Here is a 14,030-nt window from a genome sequence, read left to right as displayed (position 1 = left end):
ATTTGATTTGTCAAGGGTGACAAATTGTTTAAACTAATCTCGCCAGAAATAAGCAAAACAGGACCTGTGCAGACATATAAAAATGCCTAAAAGATCTCATAAATAAAATGGAACAGGAATAATCTTTAATGTCCCCAAGTGGGAAAATTAAACTTTGCCAGCAACAAAGTGACAGGAAAATGGAGGCATGCAGATTCACACAAAATTAATTTTTAAAGAATTTATTAGGAATTAGAGACTGTGCAGTAAGGGTACCTTTTCTGCACAAGGAGAGAAAATATTGTACAGTTTTAAAAAATAGTATTTTCATATTCAAAAAAAAAAGTTCAACTGAGTAAAGTAATAAGATGAATGACCGCAATGGAAGTGAATTCTAGAACCAATGAGGAACAAAGTCACTAACACTTGTCAGCCCGTAGAAATAATACAGGACCACATTTGCATCATTTTACAACTTAAAAACTGCTTTGCATAAAAATCTGAAGCATTTAAGAGTGACAACAAAGCAAAAAGACAAATCTGCAGGGTAAACTTGGTTTCATATCACTGTACATCCATCCATTGTCTATGCCCACTTATCCTTGCAGGGTTGCGGTGTGGTCTGGTGCTGGTCATTACAGCAAGAGGCGAGGGACCTTGCACAGGTCAGCAGTCCATCTCAGGGCAACATCGAGACACACAGGACAAATGACCAGACACAAACACACTCACAAACACACTCACACCTAAGGGGAATGTAGGGGACCAATTAATCAAACAGTCATTATTTTTTGATAGTGAAAGGAACCCAGAGTACCCAGAGAGAATTTCACATGCACAGAGAGAACATTCAAACTCCATGCAGAAAGACCTTAGGCAGGGATTCAAACCCAAAACTTTCTCGCTGTATGGTAGCAGTGCTTCTATCTGCGCCACCATGCAGCCACTGTTTTGTTTTAAATAAAACATTTCCTAATTCTTTTTTTTTATATCTTCCTTTCCCTGTTAGGTTTAATTAAATCACTCTGCTCCATTAATTAATTCACATATCTGAACATTTTCCACATCTTGCCACATAACAAATAACTGTTGCACATCTAAACACTGAAATGATTGCATTGTGGATCAAGCTCAGATTGGCTGCAGAGGATCTTAAAATATTAATTAGGCCACACATTGTCAACTGGTCTAAAGTCTGGATTTTGACTGAATATGCTTGGGTCTAAATTATTTCATTGTAGGGTTTTCTTATTCTGTATTTAGTTCCATCCAACATACCTTAAACATCAAACAAGTATCCTGGCAATACTGAGGAAAATCAAGCCCACAGCAAGATGCTGCCACCTCTTTTCTCATCACTCTTTCCCCTCCAGCAATCCCAGGCTCCATTCCCACAGTTCATTCATGTCTCCTCCTCTCCCTCTGCATCTTTTGTATTGTAAACAACTCACAAAAGCATGACAAGGTCTCTGCAAAATGTTCCCCTCCACCTCTCTTTCTCCTCTCCCAGCTATTTGTTATTGTCTCCTCGCTATCGCGCACGAGTTTGTCTCCATCGCATGTTCTTTCTTCTGTTTTTCCTCTGCGTCAGAAAAGCAAAAGTTAATTAAATATGGAACGAGATGGAGCGGCATCTCTTTAAACCATCATGTCATTAAAATGGCATCCCTGGGAGATCAGCTTAAAAGGAGCTGGAGAACAATGTCTCCTCAGTCGGATATTTATGGGGCTGGTTATGTAAACACGCTCTCTTTATTCGCTATGTATATTTCATGTAATTATCACTTTTTGTAGCTTTCCCCCCTTGAGATTCATGGAGGCAAGAAGTTACTGGGGGAATGTCATTAGAGGAGACTATTGTTACAGAGCTGCTGTGATGCCACACAAGGAAGAAAGGTAGATTTTCATTCTGGTGAAATCTTTTATCTATATTTGCCTTCATTGTATAAAAATCATCAGTGTCTTTTTACATTGCATCTCCAGCTAAGATAGAAAAAAAAAACAGCCCAGGCCTTCGGTTCCACTCTCTGCAGTTGCCCTTCTTTAATAAAAAGTACAGCATGCTACAGTATTTTGTTCTCCTCCCAGCATGCATTTGATCTAGACACCAGGAAATTCACTGATGATTTATCAGTTTGCCAAGAAAACGTTGATGCCTCTTTCTCAGCCTGCCCATGCCTCTGTCTATTAGAGGCACTGAAGATCTGGAGTGAACTAGATTCTTTTTGCAGAAAACTCCAGTCACTGATGCTCAAAGGCCTGGCGCCAGCTGACGGGAAGCCGCTAATTAAGAGGGCTGGAGAGCCAGTGGGGCACCTTACGGAACACCGGCACCTGGGTTTCACATGAGGGGGGCTGGGTGTCCATCACACTTTGCCCGTGTTGCACAGAGGGCTCCGCAGTCAGTTCTGCGCGATGCGATGTTGCTCTGTTTTGACGCGTGCATTTTCAAACACAGCTCACACAAAACCGCCACTATTCTTCTTGTGCTTCCTCACTCAGTTGGGGGCCATTGCAGAGAGAGGCATCATTGTGTTGCAAGATGAAAATATACATGTCAAGGTGCATTTCCTTTATGTCAGTTGCACTTAAATACATCTGCAGCAAGGTGAATGCACACAATAAAACCTATATACACACAGGATTTAAAATCCCACATGCAAAACCTAGCGCTCCTCCTCTTGCTATTGTTCACCGAGTCTTCTTTGCTGTAGGGTCAAAATGTCTTTAACTAATCTAAGTGGCTTCGACTTAGGGGACAGTATGAGGTCTGCCATGAGTTCTGTCATTACACTTTCGCGCACCAGAGGCAGATACAGCTCCCGACCACCACTGAACCTCCCCGTATTGCCATCCAATCCGACACCACAGATGCAGTAAACCTAAGTGAACCGCAGTTTCGAAAGTCGACAGCAATAACCACTGCAGAATTGCTTTTAATCAACGTCTGAAATGAGGGTGACTTGAAGCGTCGCCCCATGCTGATTAAATGTAATTGTTTAATTGCCAAGTGCTGGGAACCCATCCTAAGAGGATTCCAATGGAATTATTTAATCTCTAGTCAGGAGGTGCACTGCAGGAAAAAAAGAGGAGGAAAAACGGAAGAAGTGAAAAGGCCAAAATCAAGCAGAAATAGTCTTTTTTTTTTTTCTTTCTAAGTGTGTCCCTGATGAAATATTAACTGTGGTTTACATTTAGTTGGCTGAGAGAGTGAACAGTCTGTGCTGGAACTTCAGCTTCTGAAGGGGTCACGGTTCTGACCTCTTTGTGCGCAAAGTGGTTTGATCTTGTCTGCAGGTTCTTTTCTATGTTTTGGCAATATTCTGGAGGAATGCGAATGCGGAATATTGTTCTGTTCTTTGTAGAAGAGAGTCCAAGGACGTAAAAATGACTTCAGGTATTAGCATTAAAATACAGTGGTTTCAGTTTACATCCGATACTTTTAATCGCATTTAATCCGATTAGAAGTTAGATTTTACGATTAAACAGATAGTCTGGAATTTTTCTTAAAAGATAATAAGCCGTCACTGTAAATATATCACCCGCAGAAACTCCATTTACGTTTTCATTTAGTATAAATCCAGATTAGTTGGTCATGGAGGTTGAAGCTACCGACTAGTCAACAATCCAAATTTCTCACAGGGGTTGTGCTGATGCAAATTATGCTAATGCTTAATTGAATTTTGAACTGAAGTTATTTCGGTGATGGTACAGATGAGAACATCATCACCAAAGAGAAAAACACAAAAAAGCCAACATCTTATTTTTTTTTTTTTGTGGTCCTATTTAATCAACCTTTACCAACTTCATGCTTGCATTAGATGGTTATTTATCCTGCTGATAAATATCCATGAGAAATGGAGGCTGAAGACAGGGATCTTTCTGTGAAAACCAGAACATAACAACTAATGTATTTTGACCCAAATGAGTCAGAAACATTCGTTAAAGTCATTTAAGTCTTCTTTCTTTCCCAATTTGATGCTCGGCTCAATTTCAAAAAGTTATTTTCACCGTATGTACTGCTTAAGGCCACTGAGATGATGGCATAGGATTAGCTATTTTAGCAATTGAAAAAGTGTACCTACTAATATGTCTGGTTTGTTTATACCACTGTGTTATTCGGCCTGTAAATATTTGCATGTCTTTATAAAGAGCATCACATAAGGTGTTTGCCTCATTCCTCCTATTACTGGGTATTGCATCTTTTAGGACAGCTAATCAGACACCAAAGCCAACTAAATTAGATCTATACTAAATAAAGTATAGAATCTAAGCATACTAAAAGAGATGGAGATATTAAGTCCAACAAAGTGTCAAGAAAATGCAATAAAAAGCTATAAAACAGGTTTATATGATCACAAACTTGTCTTTGCCGAATGGACTCCATAAACCTGACTCTTAGCAGTTGTCTTCTGTTCGGGGTCATCGCCCCTTAGGATCATTGCCTCCAGTTATAAGCCTTGACCAAGAAGAGCAGGATGAAAAAAACAAGAAAACAAACACTTCTTCACATGTCTTAATTATTATCTCCCATTGAAATTCCCCTTTGCTTAGACTAATTTAAGCTGGCATGATCCCCAACACTACCTCAGTCAGTGGCCAATAAGATTGGCACACATGCCATGACATTTCAATCTATCATCAAAATCAATAGCAGTATCCCCCACTAATATCACTGCACACAATGCACAGAGAAAGTGCTCTTGCTGTCACATTTGAGAGTAAACCCAGCTTTGCCATTCTGCTGATGACTGCAGTTCTGTCAACCCCAGGGAAATGCGCCTGCATCCCTCTGGTCAGAGCTGCACTGCTGTCCCCCTCAACCACGTAGTGGGCTGAGCGGGAGCGAGAGGTGGGGTGGGGGTAGAGCATAGCAGAGGCCTTGTTCCCTGCAGCTGTGCCCTTATTCCCAGCACCTGACCAGGGGGCCAGATGTGCACACAAGCAACAGCAACAATTTGAGCAATGCAAGTCCCCTTTGGGACCCAGACACCTGCAAATGAATCCTCAAGATCTGACACAAAGGCATAATTACAGGTCTAACAAGCATGCATCTGGAGAGAGAAATGTTTAATCTTATCAAATCAAGCTTACAGAGACAGAGGTGTCAGAAAACAGTTTTGCACTGTCAGCATTTCATGCACACATCAAACAAAAGTTATATGCATTTGGCACAAACCCAGAAACTATAGGGCACAATGTGGTCATTCACAGTGAAGTGCTGAAATCCATTTAAATTATTTCCTTCCAGGCTTTCAGCAAAATCCATCAGCTAGTGTCTGAGATGAGTGTGTTGATGAAAGTCTTCATTTGCATTCTCATTAAAAAAAAAAATATATATATATATATATATATATATATATATATATATATATATATATATATATTATATATATATATATATATATATCTTTCATTAAAGCCAAGTAAATAAGATTTAAACTATTAATGTGTATTATTGTTAAAGGATAAATACAAAGCATTCAATTGCAAAACAGCTATTTCAGGCAGTTTATAACATCAGCTGTAGCGAAGAACATGCCACAATAACATATTTATATCTCAAGACCATAAGGAGGACGCTGCGAGAGCACAGCCACATGTGATCATTATTGTTATTATTGTAAAAATTAATACAGTTTTTTTTTTTAAACAAAAAAATTTACACAGTAACATCAAAGTAAACCCGATGAAGCTGATGAAAAGTGTTAACATTTTGAAAGCTTACTTCGACACGTTATTGCACAGTAAAGATTAATGGTGACATCTAGTGGTACGAGAGGACATGCACACCTTTTCATACTGTAAACTGTTTCAAAAACCTCTCGCAGTCAAATATTTATTTCTGATGAATTTCAGACAAAGAAGAAATAAATTGATGCCTCACATAAAATTAAAGAGGCTCATAAACCTCTGAAGTCGATGGTTATGAGGAAACTGAAAGCATAGCAGCAGGAACACAAGACATTTTGTTTGACAGTTCATGCCGTCTTGTACACCTTCATGTTGCGACCACAAACTTCTGCATAGTTCATTGAGATTTCATGTAATATGATAACAAAAAGGAGCAGATAATTGTGTGGTAAAAAATCCTGTCAGTCTACAAGACTGCTATGTCATTTGTGGAAGAGTGGAAAGTAATACAGTAATCTTAAAATAAAGGCTAAACGAAAGGTTTTAGACAGAAGCATATCCCTATTCTTAAATGGCCCAGTTAAAGTTTAGAATCCAATAGAGTCAGGACCTAAAAGACACTCTTTTCTGGGCTGTAATTGTAGAAGTAGCTGATTGTACAACTAGCTGGTTGGTAGCTGGTTGAACTATTTATAGATACCTTATGTTAGTCTTTCACATTAAATCTCAATAAAATACACTGAAGCTTGTAGTGTGACAAAATGTGAAAAAAGTGCCATGTTATTTTCTTCATTCTTTGACAGCAGAGGGTGATATTGGCCTGTTTTGGCGAGGATTCAATGTAGAGGACAACACCTTAAAATCTGATTTTAAAATATAATTTTATGAAGGATATATAGAGCATATTCTACTGTTACAGACACTCACACAAACAATAAATAAATCAACATATTTTATGACTGCATTTTTTCAAGCATATATGAAAACTGTCTATCTTCAACTCCTAGGATGTTTCTTGTTTTCTACAAATGACAAAGAACTACTTAATAGGTGCATTTCCTTATGATAAAAAAACAATAATATTTACTTCTGTAAATATGTGCATGAGAAAGTGTTCAATTCCTGTTGAATACAAAAAAAAAAAAAAAATCAATCAAACACTACAAAATGCAGTTGAAAACTCAATTACGACCCGTATGACAAGTTGTTGGACACAGATTATTTTAATCTGCTTTCAATGAATTGTTTTGGCACATTGTTTGTTGATGTCTTCCTGTCACTGGCCAGGGCGCAGGGCAGAGGAAGGCGGAGTTGTGTACCGCTTTGGGCAAAGGATCTTGCTGAAGGCCCTGCGGAAGCTACTGTGGCACAGTGGGTACAGGAATGGGTTAATAGCTGAGTTGAGCCACAGGAGCCAGAAGGTGACCTCATACCAGTGATGCTGGATGCATCGCCCTCTGCAGGCAGCACGGATGATCATCAGTAGGGTGTATGGTGCCCAGCAGATGGCAAAAACACATACTATGATGGCCAGGGACTTAGCAATTTTCTTATCCCTGGACAGACGGCTAGGCTGAGCAGCCCTGCTGGTTGAGGGATCCAGTTTACCCAAACAAGGGGAGGAGGTCTGAGAGTGGAAGGAGCCTCTTCCAGGCAGTTTTATCCCAAATCCCCAGTTATGGGACAGAGGGATGCCTTCTGTCTGGGCAGAGGCCGGTTCACTTGCCTGAAGCTGATGCTGAAGTTGGGCCTCTCTATGATGGCGCCGTCTCCTGCGTATACTGAGGTAAATGCTGAGATTGAAGAAAGCCACCGAGATGAAAGGAGAGAAAAACTCCAACATGGAGGCACTTAGCAGAAAGTACCAAGAGTAATAGAACTCTGCAAAGCACTCATCCTTTGGCACGCGGCTTCTGCCCACCACCAGCTCCCAGAATATGATAGCTGGCCCATACAGGACAAAGGCCAGCACCCAGACTGCAATCATCTTGATTATGGCTTGATGAGTCATGCTCTGTCTGGCTCGATAACTTACCTGCAGGAAAAATAAGCATAAATCAGAAAAATTACTTGGATAAAGCTGCAATTAGTGCCACTGTCTTTGGATATTACAAAGATAGTTTCAAATGCCTTCTTTTTGTAACCATAGCAGCAATAACATAAAGATGTTCTTTATGATAACATGAAGATTTTTTTTGTGATCATGGACTAAAATCATTTGTTCAGTAGGAAAACAATTAATTTTGTGCCACCATTGTTGTTATAAAATGTTTCTAAAATAGATTAAGATGATTTTGGGGAGTGGAGGTGGATGAATTTTACTTTACTAATTCAAATTGGTCAGAGTTATTCAATTTTTTTTATTCGTAATCTTTTGAAAAAGGAAGGTTGAAAACAATAATCTCCAGATGTGACAGTACTGCAGCCAACAGACGCATCAAGTCTTATGCTCGCAGGGAAGACTTCAGATCTGTGATGCTGAAGTCTTGTTTCTCTTCCAAAGGCCTCAGAAATTATGTTAAAGTGTATGGCATCATAAAATAAGTCTTTAAAAATAATCTGATGAGCTCTCGGAGAAAAACAAAATTTATTTTACCCATGTCTGTTAGGATAAGAATAATTTAAAAAACATAGTCATGTTAACACAGGGAGTTGTCCACACAAAATCAGCTGTTTTTTAAGGCCGTCTCACTCTGTAACCCTAAATCCTCTCAAGAAATTATTTTAGTTGAGCTGAAGAGAAGAGAGCATGAGACAGGTCCCAGGCCCTAATATGGAAATATTATGCAAAGAAGAGTTGTCAAAAATTACACTCTGTAAACTCCCACTGGGTCAAATGCTGCAGAGAAACACTAATTTGGTTGATTTGGTACTTGCATGAAAGTACCAAATCAATAATTTTCTACAAAGAATTATTTCTTAACAAAAGAACATATGTTCAATAAATTGCAATATGTGCTTTTATTATGGTTATTAGATTAAAATTACCTTTTAAAAATGCATCCTTCAACCAGATCATAAACAAAACTTCATTAAGTCCACATTTCTGTATTTCTTTTTTTATTTAATCTAAAATATAATCCTATCTTGAATGTCATGTTTTCATTAGCTGTAGGCAAGAAAATAATCATAATTAACAACAAATGCTTAATTAAAAACACTAGTCTGTGCATAATTAATTAATACCTACGTAAATTGAATTATTAAAATAAACATTTTACAAAAATTTTAACTTATTGAATATGATTGTACATCTACCTTAAAATGCTCTTTAAAATTTAATTATTTTATTTTCAGTACAACCTTAAAATAACTGGAGAACAGAAATGTACCAGTATGAATTCTGTAGCATCAAGAAAAAATAAGAGAAAAGTAAGAATAAAAAAATGTGGACCTTAAAGCCACTAAGTTCATAAATTATGCAATTACATTGATAATACCATAGAATTAAGAGCTAGATTTCCCAATAATATAGTGATAATGATAATAATGATAATAATAATCATAATAATAAAATTTTTAAAAGCCTAATGTTAGTATTTGAGTAACTTCACAACTTGATAAACTATTAAAGAAATTTTTAAAAATCTGCTATGTGGCAGCCAACTCTTGACTAGAAACATTGACCATTGGTTAACAACACAAACCACGTCCAACAATCCAACACCATGTAGTGTTTAAAAGTGTGTCAATGAGTATTAAGTCAATGAAGCACCTCTCATGACCACTCGTCTCAATTAATGTCACATCCTGCGTCCCGGTCCACATCCCTTCTCAACGGACAGCAGACTTTAGAGCCTCTCCAGCTCCTCTGAAAATTTCTCACTGTCCTTCTTTCTAATTAGCTTTAGTGCAAAGAATATTAAACCTGGATCCACTTGTGTTTGTACAAATTAGTTTGTACCTGACTCCGAACCCTGCTGCATGTCAATCATCTGCTGAAACCCAGAATTATAATGTTCAATGCCTTGCAAAAGTATTCATACATCTTGAGGTTTTTCATAATTTCCCCATGACAAGCACAAAAATCTCACTATATTTGAAATAGAATATGGCAAACGCCTCCATAAAAGGCATTAGGTTTGCATTGTCTTTTGTTTGTTTGATAAACAATTGACGAATTGTCGACAATTTGACAATTGTCGACAATTGTTAATTGGCAAAAAGTTTTATTCTGCAAATCTAAATTTGTTAAATTTTGATGCAAATTTAGATTTGCATCAAAGTTTGTAAATGCAAATCTACAAATTTTGTGGATTTGCATTGTACAAACCTCCAAAACTTTACAATTTTGTTGGTATTATTTCGATCTTTTGTAGATTTCATTTCGAGGTGTGGGCGTATTGTAAGTTAAAAATTCATCAGATCTCCATCAAATTATTTACTCAGGTCCTTGGTTCTTCTCTTAAAAATGTTGCTCTACTTTGCATTGGGCTTAAAAAAAATCTCAATAAATTACATCTAACTTTGTGGCTGAATGTTGGAAATGTTGGAAATATTTAGGCTGCATGCACACGTTTGCAATGCTTCAGCCCTTAACAATCAATTAAAGATGTGTCTAATAATCCTGTCAAATCAAAATGAACTCATTCCACTGACGAAACTAACAACCAAAAGATGGCTCCTCTCTAAAGCTGTAAAATTTTGACAGTTCCCTCTCATGCCAGCTGTGTGTCATCTGACTCCACCTTTTCTTTTCAAAGACAAACTGTCTCTGACTGCTGACAGCTCTTTGTCTCCCAATGTTCAGAGAGAAATGCTTTTAGGAAAATGTTGGTCGGCTGCAGGCGGCCTATGCCTGCAGTGATTGATCTCTCCAGGTTGGAGAGACCGTGGTATGGAGGAGGACCTCTATGATCAAAGCTGTCTAATTAAAGAAGAGGCTCACTCTCTCTGGTGTTATTTGTATTCATTGCTCTGATGTTAAGTGTTTGCCTCTGAAAGGAGACAGAGCGCTCTCTTTGTCTCCTGTGCCAAGCATCATCCCACCTTTTGAGTTATCACAAAGGTAAACAGGATACAGTCAGCGGAGTTACGGATGTCCAAGGTGCAGAAGAAAAAGATACATGAGGTGAAAGGCTTAAAAATATATGCACATTTTATTTTATATTTATGTGGTTAAAATGTGGGTGAAAAAACAAATATGTTAAAAAAAAAAGGAGTTAAAGTTTTGAAATGGAAAATTACAGGCCACTGGCAATGATTTGTCATGTTTGTGTTTATTTCTGAAGGCCAATCTTTCCCAAAGTCATCATCTGACTTTTCTATTTCCGTCATGAGGGAATGACTATAATTAGTGGTGGCACCAGGCCTGAAAGGGTCAGGAGTTATTAACCTTCACAGATGGACACGTTTGGGAGGATGTGGTTGCCGTGCCCCACTGGCCTTTGAGTCACGTCAAACATAATAAAAAAACAAAGACGAAGTATTCTGATCAAAAGATTTATATTGGGACTGAACAGGTAAAGTGAACCTCTTTAACAAGATATTTTATTTTATTTTTTTTTTTTTTTTAGGGATAAGTTGGGACACAAAGTCAGTTCTGGTTTGACTTCCTCCCTGGTTATTTTCTTCCTCATGAGACGGCTGACAGAAAAGCATACACAGCCCAATGAAAAGGTTTCTGTATTGTAGAAAATAAGACACTGATAAAAGGATTTCAAAACATTCTTTTCCTTTAGACATTCTTTACATTCTTTATGTTTTTTTACAGTTACATTTGATGTAACTGTAAAAAAACAACGATGTTGCTCACCCCTTTCAAGTAATACTTTGTTAATTCACTTTTGGATTCACCTTGAACATTCAGTTTCCACAGCATATTGGTGTACACATGATCTGCAGCTTTAAAATAAATATACCTCAAACTTAATTATATTGCTATGCCTCTCCATTAAACATTGAGCCCCTGCAGTCAAACTTGACATCAGTCTTGCCAAAGTTGTCCAGATGCTTGAGATTGTGATGATATCTTTTCAGGTGACCCTGTCTAGGCTTTTACTGGGCCATCCCAAAAATATGCCTTTTAAAAGTAATAATTCTATTCAATTATTAGCACATTTTCATAGTTTCGTCCCTCTTGATTAAAAGAAGAAAACTGCTTCATCATTTTTCACTGTGCATATATTCCAAAGTCAGTGTGGTTTTTGTGGCAAATTGAGGCCAAAAGCTTAACTTTTGGTGTATCAGAAAATAAAAAATGTATATCCACAAGTTTTCAGGAGATTTCAGCCAAGCAGGGATGTATATATGTGAAAGAAAATACTTTTGTTTTATGTCCCCTCTCCATATTCCCGCAGCTTCTTCAAAGTTGCTGTTGTCATTTTGGCAGCCTCTCTTACCAGTTATCTAGTTTGTCCTTCAGTTTGAAGAAATGTCCAGATTTCTAGTGTCACCTTCTTGTCCCATATTTTTTCCAGTAATGAATGATTGTCTTCACAGAGATTTGGTAAATAGATATTGTGCTGTTGTTACCTTCAGCACCCTTCCACTGACTGGTACCTTTGTACAATAAGATCACTTTGGTTCTTTAGAATCTCTCAGTGAGCTATGACTTGAGTTTGAGGTTTTTAATCTCTATGTTTTGTTTTGTTTTTTTTCCTGGCAAAATAAAAGGTAAATAGAAGTTCCCTTTTTCTCCCCCAGAATTGTTTTGCAGCTGAATTGTGAACATGTATCACATTAAATGTAAAAAGAAAAAGTTTTGAAATTATTTATTTGGTCTCATATTTCACAAAAATCCTGGACTGCGTAGACTTTTTAGATCAACTTTAAATCATCTATGTGGGCTGCCAGATGCTGAAATTCACCTGGCTGACTCTAATATATTTAGGAACAGCATGTTCCACTCACCGCTCTCGTGACAGAGAGGAAACGGTCATAGCTGATGAGCACAATGCTGAAGACAGAAGCCGAGCAGAGCAGATAGTCTGTGACCAGCCACAGCTTGCACAGCCCTCGACCCAGCGTCCACCTGCCTGTCAGGATGTAGGGGATATAGACTGGAATACAGAAAGCCCCTACACAAAATTGATGAAGAATAGAACCAAAACATAAGGCCAGACAGAATAATATGCTCTTTTTTAAAGCACTTTGCAACATGTGACATGTTGATATAAATGTATTTATGTCATTTTAGAACAAAATATAAATGTTCAAAATTCATCAAATAAAAATAGCCAAATAAAATATATAAATCATAGCTGAAATAACCTCAGGAACTATTAATGTCTAAATATGTCAATTTTTAATTCCATCCATCCAGCAGTAAATAATGACTGGATAAAACTGGGGAACACTGGATTTACTTGAGCCATGTAAACAAATGGAATGATTCCAGAACTTAATTTGGCAGGCTAAGGAAAAGTAGACACATGTAGCGTTCACATAAGAAACAATAAAAGTTTGCTATTTTCTTATTACGTCGTCTGGATAGGAAGATTAGAAGATTGAACTCACCCACAAGAAAATCTGAAATTGCCAAATTCAGGAAGTAGTAATTGCACTGTCTCCTCAAACTCTTGTCCACCTTAAAAGCCAAAATGACCAGCGCGTTCCCCAGAACTATCACCACGACCAAAGTCACCATCATCACCATCAGAATGACAAATATGGGTCCCGAGAACACGAAGCTGCTCTGGATTCGTGTTGAGGGATTGTCAAAATAGTACCCGCTGGAGTTGGAATAAGTGTGTTCCTCCGACATGGTGGAGATGTGAGTCGTTAGAATCCTTAACAGGGAAGTGCCAACAAAAATAATAAACCAGCAACAGGTGCCTGGAGGACGAAAATTGCGATCAACACCCCCATATGTGCTCCGAAAGCTCCGGGCTTCCCGACGAAACTGCGCACAGTGCTGGGAAATATCCACGAGAGAGCGCAAGACGCGCTTCCATAACGCATGCCTGGATACCTGATGAAGTTTACGCACGTTTGGCAGCAATACCTCTGCACGATTTGCTGTGACAGAGTGGCATCAAATGGCATCCTTTGCCACTTATGCGGGAATGCTGTTGCTTTTCCGCGGAATCAGCACCAGAAATCCAGCTCTGTAATTCCCCAAATGTTAGCGTTGCTTTTAAGAATAAATGTTGTCCTCTTAAACACAAACATAAATATGGCTGTTTTAAGAATATATGAATCATATAAAACAGTGTCATTGTCCATTGATACAGGCATTTCAGTATAGTGAACACCCTAAGAAGTCTGATCTGTTTTATTCAAATGTCAACCTCCTGACTTGAATCATCACAGCGGGATGTTCCACTGTTTAACAATCCTCAGACATATTTCCCTTGATGAAAATTTTCATATTTGATTCGCAGACACACATTTGTTCTCTCCAGTAATCTCAAGGGGCATTAGGTAGGCACAGAAAATCCAGCTTTTTATGTTGTTTGAATTGGAACAAATGCTCA

The 14,030-nt window shown here is 38.0% G+C and overlaps 1 protein-coding gene across 1 annotated transcript; it reads right to left on the bottom strand.

Annotated features, from left to right (window-relative positions):
- Positions 1-6,889: 6,889 nt before the first annotated feature.
- Positions 6,890-13,318, bottom strand: LOC129362150 (histamine H3 receptor-like). The gene is made up of 3 exons (XM_055033527.1): positions 13,072-13,318; positions 12,466-12,632; positions 6,890-7,648 (listed from the first exon to the last, which is right to left on the bottom strand). Exons 1-3 carry the CDS (start codon positions 13,316-13,318, stop codon positions 6,890-6,892), a joined length of 1,173 nt encoding a protein of 390 aa, XP_054889502.1.
- Positions 13,319-14,030: the final 712 nt, after the last annotated feature.

This window comes from Poeciliopsis prolifica, unplaced genomic scaffold (assembly GCF_027474105.1).
Source record: "Poeciliopsis prolifica strain line A6 unplaced genomic scaffold, Auburn_PproV2 SCAFFOLD008, whole genome shotgun sequence".
NCBI lineage: Eukaryota > Metazoa > Chordata > Actinopteri > Cyprinodontiformes > Poeciliidae > Poeciliopsis > Poeciliopsis prolifica.
Note: the sequence above shows the minus strand (reverse complement) of the source record. Positions and strands in the feature narration are given on the sequence as shown.